This window comes from Vitis vinifera, chromosome 1 (assembly GCF_030704535.1).
Source record: "Vitis vinifera cultivar Pinot Noir 40024 chromosome 1, ASM3070453v1".
NCBI lineage: Eukaryota > Viridiplantae > Streptophyta > Magnoliopsida > Vitales > Vitaceae > Vitis > Vitis vinifera.
Genome location: NC_081805.1, coordinates 26,484,522 through 26,509,112, shown reverse-complemented (window position 1 = coordinate 26,509,112; position 24,591 = coordinate 26,484,522). Strand labels below are relative to the sequence as shown.

The 24,591-nt window shown below is 33.9% G+C and overlaps 3 protein-coding genes across 3 annotated transcripts; 2 read left to right on the top strand and 1 right to left on the bottom strand.

Moving 5' to 3' along the window:
- The first annotated feature begins 222 nt into the window (after positions 1–222).
- LOC100260747 (Bcl-2-associated athanogene-like protein) lies at positions 223–1,611 on the top strand. Its single transcript, NM_001281136.1, is given in 1 exon segment — positions 223–1,611. A coding segment is annotated over 1 exon segment (1,389 nt).
- Positions 1,612–7,776: 6,165 nt separating this feature from the next.
- Positions 7,777–18,863, top strand: LOC100254102 (uncharacterized). Its single transcript, XM_010658657.3, has 11 exons — positions 7,777–8,147; positions 10,488–10,550; positions 10,663–10,736; positions 11,746–12,621; positions 12,794–12,887; positions 12,971–13,135; positions 13,247–14,056; positions 14,140–16,275; positions 16,357–16,429; positions 17,540–17,691; positions 18,222–18,863. The coding sequence occupies exons 1-11, from the start codon at positions 8,072–8,074 to the stop codon at positions 18,557–18,559; spliced, it is 4,857 nt and encodes a 1,618-aa protein (XP_010656959.1). The 5' UTR covers positions 7,777–8,071; the 3' UTR covers positions 18,560–18,863.
- Positions 18,864–19,725: 862 nt separating this feature from the next.
- Positions 19,726–23,946, bottom strand: LOC100255676 (uncharacterized). Its single transcript, XM_002266373.5, has 10 exons — positions 23,707–23,946; positions 23,525–23,596; positions 22,774–22,853; positions 22,129–22,228; positions 21,993–22,046; positions 21,091–21,168; positions 20,735–20,832; positions 20,579–20,636; positions 20,202–20,323; positions 19,726–20,089 (listed from the first exon to the last, which is right to left on the bottom strand). Exons 1-10 carry the CDS (start codon positions 23,908–23,910, stop codon positions 19,933–19,935), a joined length of 1,023 nt encoding a protein of 340 aa, XP_002266409.2. The 5' UTR covers positions 23,911–23,946; the 3' UTR covers positions 19,726–19,932.
- Positions 23,947–24,591: the final 645 nt, after the last annotated feature.

Below are 24,591 nucleotides of genomic sequence, written 5' to 3'. Positions count from 1 at the left end.
AAGATAAACCTATATAATGCATCGTCTTCAAAAATATCTCCTGAAACTTCTGGAACTTAAAAGAAACTTCTCATAACTTCTGAGAGTAGCCGAAACTCCCTCTATAAGAACTAACCCGAAAGCCACGTCTTCACAGCAAGCAGGATCTCAAATATTTCAACGAGTGAAAGCGATACTTACGAATTCTTTCATATCTAATTTTCTCGATTTTTCGGTTCGATTATGGATAGTCCAGTTTTCGGAAGCCAGTGGAATCTCCCATCTCGCACTCGCCGCTACCCCGCGACGAGACAAGTACCGGTTCACCGTCAAATGCCCGTTCCGTCTCCCAAAGTGGTGTCGATTCCGGTTCACTTCGTCGGATCGGAGCGGACCAGGTCGGCGTCTGCGGTGAAGATCCAAAAGGTGTTTCGGGGTTTCTTAGTGAGGAAGAACATGAAGAGGATTGTGGCTGTTAAGAGGGAGATTGACGAGGTCGAGCGGAGGATATCAAGGGAAGAGATTGTTGATATGATTCGGAGAGATTCGAAGGAGCGGTTGAAGGTGAACGAGACGCTGATGTCTCTGCTTTTGCGGTTGGATTCTGTTCGTGGCGTGGACTCTGGGGTTAGGGATTGCAGAAAGGCGGTGATTAGGCGTGCGATTGCGCTGCAGGAGAAGGTTGATGCAATTGCTGCTTCTGATCAAACCGTAGACTCGGAGACACATACGGAGACTAGTGATCCATCTTCAGAGCTGATCGATGGCAGTAGATCTGAAGCTGTTGATGGAATCCAAGAATTATCTGTTGATTGTGATAGCGCCGCTGATGAAACCCTGGAAATTAAAGATTCAATTTGTGAATACTCTGCAAATGGAGCCTTAGAAACAGCGCCCGATCCCGCTGTTGTTTCTGATGATTGCAATGTTGATGGAGCCCTACAATTGCAAAATCCGGTAGAGCATGTGATCGATTCAGGTGATTCTAAGGTAATGTCCGAATCTACCCTGGACTGCTGTGTCGACTCTGCTGATGAAAGCAAGGAGGAGATGGATGTTACTGAAATTGGAGTAGATTCTGAAATCAACGCAAACAAAGACGTTTCAACTCCGAAAGAAACTGTTGAAGATCCAGACGATTCTAAGGCACTACCCAGATCTTCTCCGGACAGCTGTGACGACTCTGTTCATGAAATCAAGGAGGACGTCGATGTTGCTGAAGTTATTGATGAAATTAAAGAGGATATGGATGTTACAGAAGTTGGAGTGGATTCTGAAATCAACGCAAACGAAGAAGCTTATGCTCCGAAAGAAATTGTTGAAGATCCCAGTTCAAATCCGCGTGTGAATGAATGCGCAGGAGTTGAAGGAAACCAAGAACACGGGAAAGAGGACCAAAGTAATGGAGAACTTCTGGAGAAGATAATGGAGGAGAATGCGAAACTGATGTGTCTGATGACGAAGCTCTTTGAGAAGAACGAAGCGCAGACTCGGCTGCTAAGCTCGCTTTCGCAGAGAGTTGAGCACTTGGAGAGATCCATCATGTGTGAGAAGTTGAGGAAAAAAAAGCGGCAAGCAGCAGCTGGGCAAGAAGCATCGCCGGATGCTAAGAAATGTGGAAAAAAATTGTGAGTTCTGCCACTTTCCGGACACAGATGAATTTTTTTGTTTTTGCATTTATCTCAAAGTGTTGCGTGATAAAGTTTCGTCTCTATTTTGATGAAAGGGAAATGTAATATCTTTTGGCTTATTTGATCTGTTGGTGTTGTAAAAGCCATGTTTGGATTACATTTAATTCCCTATTTATTGTGTAAATTAATTTTAGACATTTTTATCCCAAATAAGAATAATTATGACATTTCTAAAAATTAATTAAATAAAAATCTATTTTGAGGTCAGATTAGTCTTTACATCTTCTAGATATGAATAAATCGAGAAAAAGATCACGAATGAAGGTTCTATTTAAACGTTTTTGAAAGTTTTATTTCAAAAAAACTGTCTTTGATTTTTTAGGTTTTAGAGGGATATTTCTATGGTTGTAGTTTAATCATTAGCTATGACCTTCACTACCTCAATATACAAAGAAATATATGAGATAGAAATGTACTTTAAGATATGTTTGGATGGTGGAAGTAATCGTGTGATTAATTATTATGTTTAAAAATATTTTTATTAATTAAAATTTTCAATGAAATAAAAAAATATTTTTTGACTTTTCTAAATTTCGAGGGTAGAATGAAAATAAAGAGGAAAAATAAATAAAATAAATAAAAAAAGATAGGTTTAAACTAACCGATTTGATAAATTAATTTAATAATTTAAAATAATTTAATTAATTTAAGTTATTAAATTAATTTAAGTTATTAAATATATTTTGTAAAATAACTTAAAGTTAAAAATAATTTATTTATTCTTAAATTCAATATTTATTTTATCTTTTTACCCATTTCTTCTAGTTGTTTTTATGATTTTTTTATTATTTCATAACTTTTATTATTATTTAACATCTTTTATCATAATTATGATTTATAAGAATATATATGTCAATTTGATGATTTAAAATTAGTTTTAAATTAATTTTATTGAACAACCTTAATACTTAAATAAAAAATTAAATAATAAGTTTTAACTATAATTTAATTTAAAGTAATTTAAGTCATTAAATAATAAGTATTAAATTTTATCAAACACCCTTTAAATAAATTATTTTTATACATTCTTCAAACTCATTTCATATATTTCTCTTTATCATATAAAGATTAAATAATTTATATATATATATATATAGATATATAAATTTTTGACAAATTTCAATTACGTTTTTTTTTTTTTTTTTCTATGATACAATCAAATATGAAAAAAACCATTTTTCTTATTATTATTTTTTATTTTCTTAGTATTTTTTAAAAATCAAATATAGTTTAAGAAAAATGATTTTCTCATTTCTGGTTTTATCATGAAAAATACAAAAAAAAATTAAAATATGATTAAAATGATTATGAAACGTATATATGTTTATATTATTTAATCTTTATATAGAATAATTAAATAAATAAAAGGAATTTGAAGTAATATTCCAAAAGTAAAAATATGTTAAGGTATGGCGGCACAGGGAGCCTAATAGCGGCACGTGCCCCTCTAAAAAAAAATTGCAATAAGGATTTTGAACCCTTAATTTTATGTTGGAATGGAAAGATTGTTTTCCATTACACTATATACCATTTTCTCTCCCATTTTTGCCCCTCTAAATAATTTCACTATTTGTGCCCATCATGGAACACATTCCTGTGGTGGAACCTTTTTGTTTTAATTTTTATTCAATAAAATGGAAACTAAACTTTTTAGGGGAAAATATTAATATTATAAAATTATTATAAAACTTGAAATGGTTACGCATATAAGTTAAATAATTACTTCTAAACAAGATTTTGAACTTTTAAATTAATATTTTTTAAGACAACAAAAAAACAATTTTAATAAAATTATTTAACCAATATACAGTTGAAATAAGGTAATGATGTCAAACATTTTACTTTTTTTTTCTATTTTTTGTAGCAAATATATATAAAATTAAAGAATTTTAAGAGATTGAATGGCATATATATATTAGTTAAAAAATACTTGAAATAATAAAATATATTTTAAAAATATTTTACAAAATATAATAGAAAAAAAGAATTAAACAAAATAGTTTATAGTAACTCTACCATGGACCCACATTTTTTACATGCATCTCCATTCGACAACAAGACCGGTTTTTTATTGTAAAAAACGGATTCTTGAAAAAGTTAGAATTACATTTTTTTTGTTTATTTTTAAAAGAAAAATAAAATAATAAATAAAACCCCAGGTAACTCTTTTACAAAAGAAAAAAAAATCTATGAAAACCAATTTTAGATTCAAATGTTATTATATTTATTGGGAATGTACTATAGGATAGCATCATCTCAACCCTAAAGAAGTTTTTACTAAACAAATGACGAAAGCTAAAATAATTGACTAATAAACAATTGATATAAAAAGACAAGGATAGAAAATTATCAACTAGGGAAAGTGAAGAATACTAAAAAAACATTGTATATGTATCAAAGGGATTAAACAAATCAATAAAAGGAGAAAACGTACCTTAAAAAGGCAAAAACAATGGAGCGTGCTTGCATAAGAAAGAAATGATTAATATACAAGTAAAGAAGTAATCTAGTACAAGTAAAGAGGCATATATAATTCAAATTAAGGATTAAAGATAGTATCAAGAAAAAGTTATGTTACACAAATATGCAATGTAAAATAGGGCGACAAACATGTAGTTACAAAATAAATCAAAATAAAATAGTTAAATGGGATCTAAGCTACAAGGGAGGGCTTGTTTAACATGCAAAAGATGTCTAGAATGCAATAGACGAGCCAAAAAAGACTAAATGCTTGCCCAAAAGGGTTGAATGAACAAATTATACAAAAGGTACAAAAATAGGACTACAAACAAGCATTTACAAAATAAATTTATTTAAAATAGTTAGAGATAGATATAAAATTTAAATAAAAATATTGTATGGCATATATAAGATGTTAGATCACACTTCAAAAGCCAAAAGGCCTAAACATGCACAAAATATATTAGATTTCAAAGAACATCTCTCTACTCCAAATTAGGTCAATACAACAGATATGCAGAGGTTGTTTAATTCACAAATTTAATAAAAGATTTTTGAGTGATGCCAAAGCTCCCAAACTTATTTAAGAAGTCTAAAATATATAAAAATATAAAAATTAATTAAAAACCCAAGAACTATGATCCATTTACACAAATATTTTAAGGGTGAAAAATAGGATATAGCAAAATATTTAGAATAACCAATTTATTCAACAAGCTTGGATAAGGGTTTTTTTAGCAAAATAAAAAATATTTGGTACATTTAAGAAGTTCAAAACACATCCCAAACCTCAAAAAATTTTAGAATTAGCCAAAAGGTCCAGATTTGCAAAAACATTAGGGGTTAAAAATATGACAACAAATAGTCAAAAACTGGAAATTAAGATATATAATCTTTGATATAAATTTATTTGAGAGTAATTTTGGAATGGTTACTATTACTTTATAATGTTTCTAAGTGTTTTCCTTGCAAAAATTAGCATTTGAGTTTTAAAAACTACTTTTTTAAATCTATTTTTAAATTAGTATTTGATATATATTTCTTCTCAACTCAAAATTTGAATTTTGAATCATATGATGTTATCAAAAGCATTTTAAAAAACATATTTTTTTAACTTTATAAATTAAAAATCACTTTAAGAAATCTTTTAAGAATTCATTTGATAGTAATTTTCAAAATTATTTCTAATATTTATAACACTTGAAAACAACTATTTTAATAAAAAATTTCAAGCGTAAAGAGAGGTTAGAAACATTTTTTAAAATTACTATTAAACAAATTTTAAAAGTGTTTTGACAACATTCAAATAAATGTTTTCTTACAAATATTAAAAAAATTAAAAATATTTTTTTAAAATAACTTCTAAACACATTCTGAAATTTCTTGTATCTTATTTAAAAGTTATTGTTATTTTTTTATTTTAAAAATAAAAAAAAAATAGAAACTATATCCAAACTGTCACTAGTAGTTTCTGAAAAAAAAAACCGATAACAAAATCATTATAAACAAAAACTTTTTAACTAAAATCATTTCTAAGCAGAGGATCATATGTCTAAACCTAGAGATAAGGTGCCAAGCCTATCCAATTATATTTTCCGTGAATAAAGTCCATGTAAGTTACGTCATGCTTCTAATACCCCACGATAAAATCTAATGCTAAATATAGAGACCTGTAATAAATTAAAATAAATATCGTAATCCATCTTATCCATTCTCGGTACAAGAAGGGGTCATTTTGAGGATATTTAAACAAATAATATGTCTATATATATAAATTTCTATATTAAGGTCTATTTATATTAAAAATAAACTCTATAATTTAGTTAAAATAAATTAATAACATTAAGAATACGTTTGAGAGTGATTTTATAAAATATTTTTAATATTTAAATGATAAAAAATTTCAAATATTATAAATATTAAAAATGTTTATTCGAATCACTATCAAACGAGTTACAAGATTCCGTTTGAGAATGTTTTTTAAAAGCATTTCTAGTCTTAAAAACATTTTAAAATGTTTTAAAGGTAAAAATAAGTGTTTGACAATATTTTGAAAAGCACTTTTAAAAATTTTAAAAAACACTTGAAATATTTTTTAGGAAAATATTTGGGATATGTTTTTTTAAAAATACACTTCAAAAATTTTCATATATTTTTAAAATACCATTTCTCACTATCCTCTCCCCTTTCACTCTCCTCTTCTTCTTTCACTTCCATTATATATGTATTGTAATAAAAGTTTTATTTATTTATTATAATATTTTTTTTTAATAAATGTTATTTTTAGTAATTTATTATTATTAAAAATGTTTTTATACTTATACGATATATTATCAAAAATATTATTAAAATCACTTTTCTAGATTCTTATAAAAGCATTTTTCACATAAATATTACATAAGAAAATATTTTTAATAAAAATGCTTTAAGCAGAAGCAATGCTAAATTGGGTCCAAAAATAAATAAATATTTTTCTTATATAATTTCATTAAATTATTTCTCTGGTCTTACGTATATACACAAGTCAAAGTATTACCACAAAAGTCAAAGTATTACATCACAATGATTTTGGTATAATAACGACAAGCGAGTTTAGTAATTCTAATCCAAGTTATTCATATCTTGACTTGACCAATTACATGTAGCCATAACTTTCTTAAAAACAATTATTATCTTCTCATTTTTTTCCCAAAAAAGACGACAAGTCAAAAAATTAAAAATTAAAAAAATCCATAAAATAAGGATTCTGTAGCTTTGATTTACCTTGAAAATCGAGCTTTATCATGAAATAATTTGAAAAATAATTTTGGAAACCAAACCCAAAGGCCAAATTGGATTTTGACTCAGTAATTTTAAAAAATAGATTAAAAAAAAAACTCGAACATTAAAAATCAAATTTATTTTCATTAATTTCAAAATATATATATATTTTTTCATAAGTCAAATAATTCCTTCATGAAATACTTTTTACTTAATAATATTATATAAAATTATTAAAAAATTAATTTATCATTTTAATTTGATAAAAATATCTTATAAATAACTAAATAAGTATATTATAAATTTAGTTATATTTTTAATTTTTAAAATTTATTATTTTATTTATTTCAAATCAATTCTCAATGTAAAAAAAAATATCAATAGGTGTTATTAACTTGATAAGTAAAAATGTCATTTTAGGAAATAAAAGTTATGAAAAAGTGAATGTATTTTAAAATATTTTTAAATGGGTGAAGATAAAAATAATTTATAAAATTTGGGGTTAATTTTTCTATATGTTTTTAAATTTATGAACAATTTTTTGGTTATATTCTGTATAAAGGTCTAATATATTTATATATAATATAATTTTTTAAAAATATTTTCCATATTTTCAGTTAAATATATTTGCGAACAATATAATTTTTTTTAAAAATATTTTCCACATTTTTAGTTATTATTGAGAATACTTAGGGAGATAATAGATGTGTTCTAAAAAAGATTTCAAAAACCCTAGTTAAGAGTTTGCCCTAATTAGTTTCCAAACACAGCTTTTATGATTTGAATCTGAAAGGGTAGAATGGTAATTTCATACAAATATTTTTTCTATATTAATTGTGTTTTTCTAATATTTATTTATTTATTTTTTAATTCATAGAACTTGATTAGCTGATTTGGCTGTTCTGACCACCCAAACAAACCCTCACCCCTTTCTCGCTCTCGTTTGCTCTCTAGCTCTCTCTTTATTTCTCTCTCTTGCTCTCGCTCCCTTGGCCTCTTTCACAAGTGTTCTACTTCTACCAAAACGCTTTTCAAAACCCTAGAATCTGTCTCTGTTACTCTCTCCATCTCCATTTCTCTAATCTCTAAAGCTTCGGTCTCATCGAAGACCCTCCAACCACTACTCTTCTTCGCTCCTTCCCTCTCTCTTTCGATCTTCTCTCGCTGCTTCGCCACTCCCGATGGCCGAAAGCAAGCTCGATCTGCCCGACGATCTCATCTCTACCAAGCCCTCCGATCAGTTTTGGACCGCTACAGGTAACTTCAGAGTCTTGTGCAACTCTGGTTGTTTTGGTGCGATTTGGTGTTTCGATGGATTTGATTGTTATGTATTAGAATTGTTGTTTTCGGTTTGAATTCTGGGGTTTTTTGAGCATCTGTGGATGTTTGTTTCTTGCATTTAATGTTTAATTTCCATTGAGGCTTCAGATCAGGCTGCTTTCTGGTATGGTTTTGGAGTATGAGATTGTGTTGGCTAGTGTACGCCGCGATTTTATTTTGGTTGTTGGATTTTAGTGTATAGCTCTGGAAATTAGGAGAGGAAGCGAAGAAAGCATGGGATTTTACCATCTTGTAGAAGACTTCAAGTTTTTAGTTTATTTTCCTTCGTTTTCTCGGAAACCGAGTATTAAGTTAATTTTTAAGAATTATGTTATTTTCTTTAGATTTATTGAAAATAAATCTGCATCTGCTTCATGCTTTTCATTTATTTTTTATCTATGGTGTCACTTTTGATAAAACTTTTGATGTTTTGCTGAAGATAGTTTATTTGGGATGCAATGGCAAATTTTCTTTGGATTGATTTGGCAAGAATGCCTTGCTACTTTGTGGGAAGTGATGCCCTGGTATTTTGGTGAAGATTAATGAGTGGATATGAACTATTTCTGTTTGCAGAGCATTCTACTATAGATATTTTCGCGCTCATGAGAATTTATAGATGCATGTCCTGAGATGTTTTCGCGCGCAAGAGAATTTGAATTGTGTTGATGGCTATTATGGGAATTTACTAATTAATGTAAATTACTATTGAATATCGTTGGATTACTAAATTAGGAGTGTGATAAGTTTTCTAAACTGCTTCTCCAAATTACTGTTCTGCTAAACACAATGGCATGTCATGAAATATTTTGGAAAATTAAGGAGTTTCATGTATTGTTCAGAGAGATATATGGAGTTCCAATTAAAAATTACTTATAAACTTATGGTATGCAATAACTTGATATTTTCTTTCTACCTCAGTGCCAGGAGCTGGGATTTGGTGTTTAGTTTAGTCTTTTACTTTATCAGTTCCTCCAAAACCATTCAAGAAAAGTGATCTGCTAAGTTCCTTACTTGTGGGGGTGTGAATGCATGTGTAGATAGCGCCATTTTCTGTGTCACTTCTCGTGTCAAAAAACGTGAATACAATTCTCATGGCCAGTTGATTGGGTAATTCAAGTGGGAGTTGGCTTTCTTTTCATTCATATTGTCCAATTAAATTGATTAGTCTGCTTACTCAGCATGTTTTGGATGTTCTATTGGAAATCAAATTGCACATTTTGCTCAATCTGGTATTGCAGTAAATGACAATCATCATATCGGAAATGATGTTGAAGATTTGAGATTGACACGTTTTATGAAATCATAAAACCTTTTTCTTTACCATTAATTTTGGCATTGGTTCCCATTTTCTTTAACACCCTGGTTGAGATCATGGATTAAACCATCATTGGATACTTGGATTTGGCACTTCACCTGTTAGTACCTAGTTGAACATGACATGAGTACACGTGGAGATATAGCTATGGACTTGGCTATACAGAATAGTTGGTTGGAGAAAGTGTTCCTTTTTGGAAGGGTGGAGTTGAAGTATAGTGTCCAACAAGTAAGTGTAATTCAGTAACTTTTGAGTTCTATGATGGTGAACTCTATGGAGGGAGATTGAGAAGAAGATAAATAGAGGAAAAATATAACAAAAAGGGAAAGAAGAGTGGATAAAAAACAAATGCATATCTTTGCAAAATTTTTAACTCAGCAGGAAGGTTTCACAGGGCTGCTTGGAAGTGGAACAAATCCTTGAAGGAATGCCGGGAGGTCATAGCCGTTGAATCTTGTTTTTTCACATACGCTGAAGGAGTTTCCTTTAAAATGTTATCTTATAACAAGGGATTTTGGAAATAGGTCCTTTAGCTTCTATATTTTAGATAAAGTAATTAATTGTTTTATTGCAAATCAATCCTTTATTTAGAATATTTTTCAATGGAAATATCTTTATCTAGTTTTTGGCCACGTTAACAACTTTTCCATATCCTTTTATCCAAAGATTGGGTGTTTCAACCAATCCAACACTTGGGCACATGCCTGCACCTGCCACTTATTCCTGGATCTGTGTAGCATAGGTGCCTCCTGATGCTGTGGATTGAGTAGTTGAATTATTTGTATATCAATATATTGACGAATAATCCATGAATATGAATTTTTTCATTTTTGGGGGTTAGAGGTGCTGAAATGACTTCTCTTTTGGATTTATCGTTTGATTGTTTGCTTCTGCTTGTGCATTGTTAATGAAATTATAAATTAAATCTATATTTTTTTCCTATTGCATTCATATGATGTCAGTGGTAGCCTCTGGAGGAAACGACGATGAAAAGGCGCTTATGGGGTTAGCTGATGAGTCAAAAGGTAGCTTTGGTGTTCTTCAGTTTTGTAGCATCCATTTTTGTTGTCAAACAATGAAACGATCTAGTCTTACATTTTTTCTCTTGCTTTCATTTTGTCTTGTAAATTACATCAGATCAACTGGCATCAGAAAGCAGCATACCTTTGTCTCCTCAATGGCTTTATTCCAAACCAAACGAGACTAAGATGGTACGTCATGGTTTGACTTGGGAACATAATACTGTTTTTTAAAGTATGTTTAGATGTTTTTATTTATTTCATTCCTACGTTGAAACAGACAAGGCAAAACTTAAATGCAATTTTACATGACTGTTTAAACAGTTGTTATATAACGCCTATTTTGTCATCCTGTGGATAAAACTTCTCTTTTTGCATGACAAATGAAACAATATTTGGAAAATAATAACAGTGTGAGCCTTCTTTGTAAACTTTTATGTTGTTTCCTGTTTTGTCATTTCTCCTTTCTAGTTGTATTAGGATCTTGCTTATATTTTCTTTCTTGCTTTTGAATTATTATGGGTTGATTAATCATGCATGAGCCTTACAGTTCCTCTAAAATTTAAAGATATTCTTCTAACATGTTTGCTCTAAGTTGATATTTTAACTGTTGCATGATATTTTGAATTCCTAAAGTTTCATTCAACAATGTAGTATTTCAAAACCAATGTGAAAACATCAACTTAGTTTAAATCAAATTGAAGTATGATTATGTTATGTATGTACCATGTACTTGAAAGTTATTTATGCTATGTAAAGCTAGCAATAGGTTAGGCTGGGTGGAATCATGCTAACAATAGATTGCTTCTTAATCCACCTGAGTGATATCTTGAAAGGCTTAATGTCTTCAATTTGAAATCTGCTGAATTGACTTCTATCATATCCAGCCTGCCTACCTGTGAAAGTAGGCCATTCCTTATTTGATGCTATTCCTTCCTTTCTTTACCGGAACTCCCTTTTATCTGCCAACTCCTGCTGGAAAGAAGCTACATATTACAGCATTCAAATCACGTCTGTCATAGCTTTTCCTTGCCAATATTCTCTTTCCCTCTCTGGATAGGTTGAGTTTGTCCTCTAGCATATCTAGCCTGATTTTAACATTTATCTTTTTATATTTTCAACTTCTATGTGTAAAAATCTCACTCTTATATAATTAGATTGCAATGAATCACCTTTTTGCTTTTCTTTTATGGATGGGAAGGAAACGCGTGCACCAAATTCTGCAGCTCTCGGAAATTCCACCGATCCCAATCAGAAGGAGGGTTGGCGTTTAGATGCATCTGAGGACAAAAAAGATTGGAGGAAGATTGCTACTGACACTGAAAGTAACCGCCGCTGGCGTGAAGAGGAAAGAGAAACAGGCTTACTTGGTGGTAGAAGAAATCTCAGGAAGGTGGATCGACGTGTTGACACTGTGTCAATCCGGGAATCCATTGACAGTCGAGCTTTGCCCACATCTGAGAGGTGGCATGATGGTAGTAACCGTAATTCTGTCCATGAAACACGGCGTGATAGTAAGTGGTCATCTAGGTGGGGTCCTGAAGAAAGAGAGAAGGAATCCCGAACTGAGAAAAGGCCAGATGTAGATAAGGAAGATGCTCATAGTGACAACCAATCTTTTGTAGGTAGCAACCGCCCGGCTCCTGAGCGTGATTCAGATTCTCGAGATAAATGGAGACCACGTCACAGGATGGAGCTTCATTCTGGTGGGCCAACTTCCTACCGGGCTGCACCTGGATTTGGTATTGAGAGAGCACGTTTGGAGGGTTCACATGTGGGATTTGCTATTGGACGTGGAAGGTCAACCGCTCTTGGTAGCACACCAGTTTTAAGGTCTTCATCTGCTGGCCCCATTGGCGGTGCTCAATTTGAGAGGAATGGAAATGTTACTGGGAAACTGAATCTCTTGGATGATACTCTTTGCTACCCAAGGGGAAAACTTCTTGACATATATCGTCGAAAAAAACTTGATCCATCTTTTGCTACCATGCCTGAAAATATGGAGGAAACACCTCATATAACACTAGGAGACTTTATTGAACCATTAGCTTTTGTCGCCCCTGATGCAGAAGAAGAGGTAAGCTCCATAATTGGGTTTCCCAAAATGAATATATATATAATATATATTTTAAGTATGTTTCCCAAAATGAATATACTCATTTCTTGTACTATATTTGTGTGTTCCGTGAATTATATTTGTAATTGACCTATTTTTTCTGCCTTGCCATGGTGCTATGTTATGCTTACAGGTTATCCTTCGTGATATATGGAAAGGAAAAATCACAAGTAGTGGGGTGGTATACAATTCATTTAGAAAGGGGAGAACAACTGAAAATGTTACAGGTAATTCAAAATCAATCACTTCAATCTTTGTTGATGTAACAAGCAATTGTTTTTCTGAATCTTCCTAGCTGTTCCTTGTCTAGGCATTGAAGATCTGGAATCCCCCAAGGAAAAACAGGGTATACTCCCTTCAATTACAACCAAAGAGATTGCTGATACCTTTCCTGAAGGTGTAAATGATGGTGCATACCAAGATGATGACAGTGGCATCTCCTTTAATTACAACATGACGAAGAACATGATAGATGGTGATTGATAGTTTCTTAGCCCTTCAAAACCAAAATTTTATCAAGTTGTTGATAGGAATTCCGCATTTACATCATTCTATTTCTGAAAAATTCTACATGTGCTTGTCTCAGAGATGGATGCTAATCAAGGGGAAGGAAAATACAGTGTTGCTGGAATGGATGATATGATATCGACAGTTTCAAAAGGCAGCAGTTTGTGTGGTGTCTCAGAGATGAGTGGTGCCAACAGAACTGCTTCTCAGCTCAAAGCTGTTGAAAATGAGCATTTGGCCAACTCTGATTTTACCAAACATGATAAGCTTGACAACATTACCTCTGCTGCTTCTTTTGATATTGGTTGTGGGCTTCCTGATATTTCAAATTCTATATTTGCTTTGCCCTCCCCCAAGCATAGTCTAAGTAGCAATATGCAGCACTTGAACAGCACCGGTGGGACCAATCTTTTGGGAAGGGGTATCCCACCTGAGGATTTTAGTTTGCACTACCTGGATCCTCAAGGGGAAATACAGGGACCATTTCTTGGGGTTGACATCATATCTTGGTTCAAACAAGGTTTCTTTGGAATAGATTTACCTGTCCGATTGTCTGATGCTCCAGAAGGAATACCTTTTCAAGATTTGGGTGAGATCATGCCACACCTGAAAACTAAAGATGGGGCCAATAGCACTGATGCAAGTTCTGAGCTAGAACACGCTGGCATTTTGGGAGCAAACTTGGAGGCAAGTTCACCTGCTCCTGGTCCTGTTCCTGTTCCTGACATTGCAGACACAACTGCATTAAATGATCATCACTGGTCACTGTCTGAGTTTGACGGTCTCTCATCTCAGAACTTCCAGCAAAGAAAATCTGAGCGTGAAGGTCCATTGCAACTGTCATATTCTGATGGTCAAAGCTTTCATGACTTTTCTCCACAAGATGAAGGTTAGTTGCTGTTTTTATTTTTTCTATCATTGGGTTCTAACTATTTCCTGTCTTAACATATATATGTATTTTGTTTTCTCCAGAAATTGTGTTTCCAGGACGACCTGGCAGTGGTGGTGGTGGTTATCCAATTGGGAAACCTTCTAGAAGCACTCAAGATCCTTTGGCAAATCCTATTACTTACTCTTCTCTTCCAAATGAATTGACAGAACCCGTTATGGCAAATCAGAATGACAATAAGTTGCACCAATTTGGCTTGTTGTGGTCTGAGCTTGAAGGTGCTCATCCAACGCATGCCCAGCCATCAAATCTGTCTTCCAGCATTGGAAGGCTTGGTCCCCTTGGTGCAATGGCTGGTTCAACCCCTGATGCAGAGGCATTCTCTGATGTTTATCGAAGAAATATACTTTCCAACCCCAACTCATATCAAGATGCTACAGCTACTCGCCATTTGTCCCACATTGAACAAGACTCCAACCGTTTTGATTTAGCTGAGCAGCTTATGCGCCAACAATTTCAACAACAGCTCCAACAGAGGCAGTTGCAACAGCAAAATCTGTTATCTTCTCATGCCCACTTGAATGAATCTCTTCTGGAACAAGTGGCTAGTCGGAATCACATGCACCACCAGCGCTTGGCCAATCAACCAGTGCCTGATCTGGAGCACTTGATGGCACTTCAGCTTCAACAACGGCAGCTTCAGCTACAACAAGATCATCAATTGCAACAACAGTTTCATCAAAAGCAAATGTTATTGCAGGAGCAAAAGCAGGCGCAAGCTCGACAAGCACTTCTTGAACAGTTGATGCATGGTCAAATGCACGATCCTGGCCTTAGGCAGTTCCCTATGGATCCTGTCAGAACCAACAATGGTCTTGATCAGGTTTTACTAAAGCAGCACATTCTACATGAGATACAACAGCGTTCCCACCATCCTTCGAGGCATGTTGATCCATCTCTAGATCAACTTATTCAAACAAAATTTGCTCAAACACCACAAGATGAGCATCAACGTGATATATTTGAACTCATTTCACATGCAAAGCAATCACAGATGCGTTCTTTGGAACACCAGATTTCCCACCAAGAGCAGCTCCGAGCAAGGCAATTGTCAATGGGATTGAGGCAGCGTATGGAAATGGAAGAAGAAAGGCACATGGGTACTGCTGCCTGGCCATTTGATGAAACTGCACATTTTCTCAGGTCTCCTGCTGGTACTCATCGAGTTCAGACCGCTGGGTTTAGCCCATTAGATTTTTATCAGCAACAGCAGAGGGCACCTTTGCATGAAGAGCAATTGAGTCACCTTGAGCGGAATCTTTCAATACAAGAGCGACTTCAGCGGGGGGCCTATGAGCCTGGCTCGCTGGCCTTTGAGCGGTCAATGTCTATGCCTACTGGTGCTCCAGGGATGAACCTGGATGTTGTGAATGCTATGGCTCATCCTCAAGGTTTAGATCTGCCGGATCCTAGCTCACATATGCACTCTGGTGGTCAATTAGATCCATTCTCATCTGGTTCACATCCTCGTCACCCTCAGCACCCTCTAGTTCCTAACCAATTTCATGGTTCACATTTGGATGCAACTGAAGGCCATTGGTCTGAGAGCAATGGACATTTGGCAAATGATTGGATGCAATCCCAGGTTCAACATCTGCAGCTTAATGCTGAGCGACAGAGAAGGGAGTTGGAAGTTAAAAAGAATTCTGAAGATCCTAATTCATGGATGTCTGTTGGAATCAATGATGACAAATCAAAACGCTTACTCATGGAACTGCTCCATAAGAACTGGAACCATCAGTCTACTGAGTCAGCGGACACAAGCAATGAAGTTTCTTATGAAAGAAGGGAACCTTCTGCTCACTTTTCTGGGTCAAGCTCTTCAGAACATCCATTCAGTCTTATCCCAGACCGAGGAACAGGTCTAAACAACTCGTTTGCAGCAGGATCTTATGGTTCTAATTTGGTTGGGCAATCTCATGTTAATTTAGCTGATGGACAGGGTAGCAGTTTGGAAAGCAATGAAAAATTGCCCATTAGATCCTATTCTGGATCATTGTTTATGGACAGAGAGTTCTCAGACGTGGAGGGAAAGAAGCGTAGCTCCAAGGTTGAGGGTTTTACAAAGGGGCTAATTTTTGAGAATCAAGAAGGAATGACAGAGCAAGCAGAGGTTCCAATGAATGCCATTAGCCAGCATTCTTCACTTGGCATTGCGGGTAATTTTTCTTAAATCCGCTGTGTAGTAGCCTTCCATTTTCTTCATGTGAGTGATTGTTGCTTTCTGAAATCTTTCCCAGGTGGGGGTTCTGGTTTCTATGATGACAAGATTGGTATATCTGGTTCATTTGCAGAAGAGATTGCTAAGGATCGGTAAGAATATATTTTCTGCATATTGTGTTGTCCCCTTAATTTGAAGAAAAACCCAAATATCCAGATATGAGATTTAGTCATAGCAATTGATCTCTTTTATTTATTTATTGATAATAGGCACATAGATTGACCCCTTTTATGTAATCTGTTTGTTCTATCATGGATTCTTCTGCATTAAAAGAAGGAACTATGAGGGAGTATCTTAGCAATTCTAAAGAATTTCACTTGCTTAAACATTATGATAGATGGATTGAATAGTTGGTAAATTTGTTTCCAGTTAAGGAATCACTAATATTATGTAACGGGACCAGGATAAACATAAATTACATCAACATTGCTCCTCTGTTATCTGATTGGCCTTAGAATTTCAGTGCAAATAAACTTTTCTTCATGCCCTCTGTTCGAAGTCAGCTATCAAGATTATTGCCAACCCTGGGTTGCATGACCAACCACTCAGACATGGTCATTCTTCATTCATTGAACTGTTACTGGATCTTCATAAGTTGACTCTGGCCAGACACAATTCTGTTGCATCCACACCAATATGATTGCATGTTAATGAGGGTATTTCTTTATTTCCCCCCTGTTTCTGTTGCCCTGTGTGTATATATGTAGGTGTACATGGTTGCCCTTCATTCAATGAACTGTTATTGGATCTTCATGATTGACTCTGGCTAGTCATAATCCTGTTGTAGTCACCCACCAATGTGATTGCATTTTGATGAGGGGTTTTCTATATTGGTGACAGATGGCACTTAGATTTCTTATAGAGCAACTGAATCTTCAGAGAACTACATGTTGATTGTGTTCTTACTAACATTAGATATTCTATGGATTACACTTTGATTATGTGCTGCTTGTTAATTTCTGAGATAATTAGTTTGTGATTTTGATGACCATGCTAAGCTGGTATCTTATAAATGATATATGGTAAGAATATGGGTCATATAGAGGCTGAATTGGGAGCACTTGGATATCCCATGATAAATGAGTTTGTCCATTATGGTGTGCATAAAATGTGGTGGTAAAATGATGTCAAGTTATTTCTACATGTACGGATTTGTGTGATCACCAAGATATTATACATTTCTGTTTACCTCATTTTGACAGGGTTTCAACCATCCTATCAAAAGGGCAAGATAATCTTTTGCTACAACGTCCACCTGTCTCCAGGGTTTCGTCATCACAGGAAGCATTGTCCGAATTGGCATCTGATCCAGCTCTCAGAGGGAAAATTGTTCCAAGTGGTGGTCCTCCTGATGGTATGGCATTTTAATTTAATCTATTTCTTTGTTGATGTAGCTCTGGATTTACATTGCTTTCAGGAATCCTTTTCAGTTAGTTACTACTTGTGCATTTTTTAAATGCATGACTGGTGGTTAGTTTATTTTTTAGTTAACTTGGCCTTACATTAAGTTGTGGGATTGTCAGCATCATCACTTAGATGGTCACATGAGTCTCCTATGGTGAAAGTGCAGTACCTTTTTTTTTGTCCATACGAGCATTCTCCCTTTGAAGTTATAAGATTGTACCTTTGCCTCCATTTAACTTGGTCCAAGATCTTGGTTGAGGGTCTTTAGAGAGAATTTTTCAGAATTAGGACAAGCCTCCTACATTCTTCCCTTCTTTCTATTCCTCCCTTTCTGTGGCCTTTATTTATGGTATGGGTTGGAGTTTGCAAACTTGCACTATTTACACATTGCACCATCCTTTCTGTGAAGATCCTCTCTGTAAGCTAACCCGAACATTTTCCTGCTGTTTGTGATCCTTACTTGACCTGTCAAACTTTCAGGGGGAAGACGAGATTTGGGTGGGAACCCAGGGAACCAAGGTTCTGAAATTCCAGCCTCAGGCAAGAAGGACGGCCATCTTCGGCGCACTTCATCTTCCAGCGAAGCTGATGTATCAGAAACAAAGTTCATAGACATGCTGAAGAGTAATGCCAAGAAACCGGCACCACAGGAGCCCCAAGGGGCGGCAGGAGCCTCGGACTCAACAGATGGAGCACAAGGGGGACGAAGTGGCAAAAAGAAAGGAAAGAAAGTGAGGCCTCTTGATTCGGCCTTCCTGGGTTTCAAGGTAACCAGCAACCGCATCATGATGGGTGAGATCCAACGCATAGATGATTAAAACCACCCCCAGCCCCCCGCTTGACCCTGTATAATTTTAATTTCTTAGACAATGTAAAGCCTTCTTACCAAAAAAAAAATCTCACTGTAAAGCATTTGCAGATGAAAATTCGTTGATTTTTTTTAACCTTTTCTTTTTGGCTTCCATTTTCCTCTTTTACTTTGTTCCTTTAATGATCGGGAAAGCCTGGTTTAGTTTTGAAAATGGAATCTGATTATGGTGTAGACTGACAGGTAAAAGCGTTGTATAGAGACAGATCATGTATCGGAAAATTAATCAGTGCATAGAATTATATTTACAAACATATAGTCGTGTTTGTCACTCTTCCTCCAGTTGTTGTCTCTTAAATCTATATATCACGAAATGATTCTGCTGTCTTGGACCAAACTCAAGAGGGAAGTATTTCACCTTTTCCCCTCTAGAGTTCTGATAATTTGCTGATGAAAACGAAAATGAAGGTAGTTCAGCCTTGTTTTAGTTTTCTACTCGGCCTTGGGGACAAAAAAAATGCCATCTGAGGATGGTGAAATTCAGGAAAGTCACATCAGATGGACATGTAAGTCTGGAAAAACTATCAGTGGCAACACACCGAACATAACTAGGATGAGCTCGCCTGTGGAACTCTTCTAGTGCTTATGAAACAAGGTTTAACCATACGATCTCTGTTTTTTGTTTTCAAATCATCAATTTCTATATAAAAATAGCACGTCTTGTATCTCATATATTTTATATCTTAGTTTATTCAAGCAATTTTTAAAATTATTACTTTTTTTTTTAATACAAGCTCTTATATCTTATATAAAAATTATTTCTATTTTTTGGTTATTACTTTTTTCGGATTTTATAAACAAAAAATAGAAAGTTTATTCATATGCAAACTTAGGAAAAGTAATTGTGCCAAAAGAAAAATAAATCACGGCTATGAATCACTGTAGGATAAACTGAAAGGCAATTGAGTATTTGATAAATTATTAAATTATTAAATTATTCAAAGAAATAATAGGTAATTTAAAATAAAAAATCTTATTCTTAAAAAAATCACTTTCTAAACTATATTTATTAGCTTCTTGGCTAATAACGTGAGTCAGATTCTTGGAGAATCAATTTTTCTTTTTTTTTACCAAACAGATTAGTCATAAAAAAAATGTTACAGAAGTCATTCTACAGGGCCAAAATTCAAGCATTATTCACCTTATATCATCAAAAGAAACAACACTGGTGTTCTCTGCTTTCTGTTCATCGTCAAAAGATGGCCAGCTAAGTATATATATCATCCATTTTATACTTCAGAAAAGCAAACATCTTCGGTACAAGTAGTATTTGGCAGTGTACCTACTTTTCATAAGCATGCAGAAGAGTTGGAAATGGGTTGTCTAAGAAGGAAGCCATTGTCCCTGGAAGAGTTCCATAACCGTTCTACCCATGATCCACTCCAACTCTGAGGATGAAAGAGGTATCTCATTGGCAATGAGAGACACTGATTCTTTTGCTCCTTTATATCCGCATTCAGGAACAACAAATGGGAAGTCACTGCAACAAAATATTCAAAACATAAGCTGCTCGTTTTTTTTCTGTTACATGTCATCATTTCATTTTCTTCCCTTTTTTTCTTTTTCTGTAGAAAGAAAGAAAGACGAGTCACCTGCCCCACATGACACGGTTGGCACCAAAGCTGGAAACAACTTGGGAAAGAAGGGGAGCTAAGTCCTGGTATGGAGGTGGCAGTCTTGACACCCTGAATAGGGCACTGAATTTTACATAAACCTGTCGCAATAAAAATTCATCGAATCCATTAAATATCCCCCAGATGTCAATTGGGCGATTTCAAAAAAATTTGTATCAGTGATGCGTATAAGGTCAGGTAAAGAATTTGGACTTGGGCGTATTTTAGATAAGAATCTAGACAGCGTTGGCTTTCTCAGAGAACTGGCAAAGATGGTAAAATACCAAACCAGACTTGCACATATATATATATATATATATATATAAGCTAGTGAAATTATTTCTGCCATACTTTACCTGTGGGAATCTGGAAAGTTTTAAAAGATTAGAGAAGGCTTGATTTTCCTCGTCATTTCTGCAAAACGAAATGTGTCAGAGCAGCTTTTTATGATCTTTACCTCGCAAGATATTGAAAGACTCACTGTAACAAAGTCCAAGCATGGTGGAGCTCACGTTGGTGGTTTGCAGAAAGCCAAATGGTCAAGCAATACAACCGTTGAAGGGAACTCTTTGCAGAGTTTCTCAATTTCAGAAATATGCAGATTGAGACCCTGAAAAGTACCACTTCCATTGATATGAAATCATTTCACAATTGGGATTAAAAAATTACATATATATATTAAAAAAAAAAAAGAACTCATAATTCATCCATTTGTTGAATATTCATGGCGATTTAAGCAGATGAACATAGAGTATGAATGATATCTAAGAAGAATGAGTTTGCAGTTCAGGTACGCTTGGCACCTTATGACCAACTTATAAATGAATGGCATCAAGATGATGGGTTTGCTGAGTTAAGAATGAAAAACCTTCATACACATGAAAGCCACTGGCACTCCAAGCTCCCCTGCTTTTGAGAACATAGCCTTTCCAATTTCATTGGTCATCTGCAGAGATCATTAGACATTATAATACTTCAACATTATTAAAATCATTATAATACTTTTATCTTTTGACAGAAATTCAAGAAAGTGAGCAAAGGAAGTAGTCATGTGCTCCCTCAATATCCATGCATCTGCCATGTGTGTAAAGAGCTTAGGAACACCATTTGATATCCTAGGAAGGAAATTTTCAATTTTGAACTTACTTGTAATTCCAATCTGTATATATCCTCTTCATTGAATCAGCTACCGTAGTTGTAAAAGACACAAGGCACACTTATGACACAAAAGTCTTCTAAATCTTAAGCGCAACATGCAACCCAAAGTGTGTGTCTGAGTGAAGAGAAATGCAACCTAAGGTGCATGTCAATTTTATAAAATATGATCTAAAATTCAAGATTCCAAGCATTTACAAGAAACATCCAAAATATAACTGATGAAACTACCTAAAATTTCAATATAAAGTTAGAAATTTCAAAAATAGAAGTGTTTTTTTTATAAAAAAAAAGTAGGTGAGGTATGCCTCTCTAACAGCATGTGTGTCTTGACATATAGCTAGGAAGTCGTTGCACCCTGGGCCTAGTTGCGCTTTAACAATTATGTCAGTTATGTGTCTGGGATTAGGTGTTTTGTGTCAAAAGGTGAGTGATCACCGTCTATCATCCTCACGACTGGAGTGGTGATAAAAGAAAATGTCTGCAGCCTCTTCATTGATAGAAATGAGCTAGCTAGTTAAAAGAGGCTTAGATATAGCCATTGAAAAATATCATCCAACAAAACAAAACAGAGAATAAAAAAATTAAGCCCAGGTCATGCAAAAAATTAGATACCTGCTGACCAGATGGCCATAAATATGGATTGAAGCGAACTGCACGATAACCATCCTAGCATGAGAAAAGATTCTACGTCAGAATGATTCCTCTGAGTGAAACTACTCATTATGATAGAATTATATTCTCCAAAGACCTTCAAAACAAGATGTTCAAGCTGCTTAACACCGCTTCCATCTTCTGCTGGATTTGCAAGGCAACAACCGACAAACTTGGAAGGGTGTTTCTTTAAGACACTGTCCAATAAAAAAATTTTCATCAGGCAATTCCTTATAAAATTACACAGTGGAGACCGTGAAAATGGAAACAGTCAAATAACAAATTAACTATGACATGTCTCCGGTAGAATAGATGATGCTCCCATCCGTGACCCTCCAACTCATTGTCTGTCTAATTTGATCAAAAGGCCATTTTTTGGATGGATCATGACTGGGAAATGAGAGCAACACAACATGCTAACTCCATGCCTGTCATAAGGATGGAACTTTGTTCTCAGTTTCTGGAACTTGAGTCTAGAATGAACGAAAGAAGCCTTTAGGAAAAACATATTATTGGGCCCTATCACCCGAATAAGCAAACTGATTGTTCACTCCAATTTCCAGGTATTGTAAACTATATATTGTACAGTAATGCATCATTTAAAACTCTCATATACTTTATCCATGGTACCATAAATTATATGTGGCTTTGTGACTTCATAACATACCAAATTCTTACAAGTGAAAATATTGAAATTAGATATTCTGCTACCGATATGCGAATAAATTATACTTAAACCAACCTTGTCACTAAAGAATGATCAAATTTATGATTGATAGGTTGCACAATTAGCGCACCATCTACATGTGCTTCTTCCATACACTGAAAAGGAAAAAAATGAAACAAGAAAAACAACAACAACAACAACAACATATTGTCAACTGTTATCTGCAGGACACAACGTGGCTATATTTGATAGAAATGTTAGAGATCCGTCATCATGTGCAAAATCACAATTTTTTTCCATCCTTTAGGATGCATTTGGCACCCTGAAACAGGAATGGAAATGGGATAAGAAAGGAGGTAAATCTCGATACCATGATAGAGTTGGGATTTGGTTTCCATGAGAATGGATTTTTTATTCTTATTCTTATTCTTTTTCTCAAAAACAATCCAAACACAGTGATGAATGGGAAATGAAAAGGATTTCCCTTTCCAATTCTCTATTCCAGCATTCAAAACATGCCCTTACATTGTGTTTAGAACCAAACCCTTAAGGTCAAAATGGAATTTAGCAAATGCAAAGTAAAGCAAAAGGAAAAACATAGCCTTTCTTTTCTCTTTCAGAGGCTTACTGCCCCATTACAAACAGATGTATTGAATAGCTGTTCCTAACATCCAAGTATAATACAAAAATGAAATGCAACAATTACCAACTGCAAAATTATATAATATCTTGATAAACAATGATGATAACCCAGATTTGTAATAAAGCTACCTCCATGAAATTCAACAACCCACCAAATTTTCATAGGAGTGAGGCTGAGTCATACCTGGAGCAAGAACTGGAGATGTCCAGGTAAAGTGGGTTCTTGGCCTGGAAAATAAGGGTATTTATCTGCTGCCTTTGGAACAAAAAAAAACAAAAAGTCAAAGAAAAAGAAAAATTATAGTTTGAATTGGGGAATCTGAGAATTTAAAGGTGGTTTATGCAGTACTGGGTGTGGGGTTTTACCTCTTCAGCAGATGCCCATACATGAAGATGAGAATCAATTATTTTGGCATTGGAAGAGGCTTTGCTCTGAACTTCATTTGCAGCCATTTTTGCTGCAGAGGCTTGGAAATGGGATTTCTTTGAAAATGGGAAAAAGAGGTTTGAGGGGTTTGAATTGTGAGGGACGACAGAGAGTGGCAGCAATGGCTTCAGCCTCACTGCCATTGGAGATGGGAATAGTTTTGTAATAAACCAAGGGCTTCTGAACAAATTTGTAAATAAAAAATTATATTTACCACTTAAAAAAAAAAATCCCTTGCTTTTTGAACACATTTTTATGCATGGTATATAATTTTGAACCATGAAAAGTACTCGAAGAAAAAAGAAAAAAATAATAAAGAAGTTTAAAATTTCTTGTTTGGTTAGTAGAAAATAGGAGAGAAAATTCAAAAGAATTATATTATTTAAAAATGTAGTCATTTTAAAAATAAAATAAAAATTTATTTTCATGTTAAAAGTAAATTTAAAAAAAAAAACTTGTAAGAAACAATATTAAGATTTAATGTATTTTAATTATTTTTTACTTATTTTATTTTATCTTATTCTCTCCACGTTTCTTTAAATTTTCCAAGGGAGCCTTAGATTTTGTTGTAATGTTAAATTATTAATTGGTTTGTCATCCAATCAACTTGATTGATTTTCAAAGTATAACAAACATTATTGTAAAATTGAAAGAATAACTTAGCCATTATATTTCAACTTTTTATTTAATTATTTTTATTTTGTTATAAAGTATAATGTCTACAGCTTTCTTATAATAAAATCATTTACAATTATTGTAAAATTGAAGGAATATTATGAAATAAAATACCTACAAATATGATTGAAATATGAGTCACAATAATT

What these genes read in the sequence shown, in the direction of transcription:
- LOC100254102 (XM_010658657.3), top strand. Translation starts at nt 8,072, where the DNA reads ATGGCCGAAAGCAAGCTCGATCTGCCCGACGATCTCATCTCTACCAAG. An exon ending in AACCAAACGAGACTAAGATG is followed by an intron (nt 10,737 to 11,745) that starts GTACGTCATGGT and finishes ATGGATGGGAAG; the next exon opens with GAAACGCGTGCACCAAATTC. An exon ending in GAAGAGATTGCTAAGGATCG is followed by an intron (nt 16,430 to 17,539) that starts GTAAGAATATAT and finishes TCATTTTGACAG; the next exon opens with GGTTTCAACCATCCTATCAA.
- LOC100255676 (XM_002266373.5), bottom strand. Translation starts at nt 23,910, where the DNA reads ATGGCAGTGAGGCTGAAGCCATTGCTGCCACTCTCTGTCGTCCCTCAC. An exon ending in TTGAACATCTTGTTTTGAAG is followed by an intron (nt 22,047 to 22,128) that starts GTCTTTGGAGAA and finishes TTCTCATGCTAG; the next exon opens with GATGGTTATCGTGCAGTTCG. An exon ending in GCTTTCTGCAAACCACCAAC is followed by an intron (nt 20,637 to 20,734) that starts GTGAGCTCCACC and finishes TTCGTTTTGCAG; the next exon opens with AAATGACGAGGAAAATCAAG.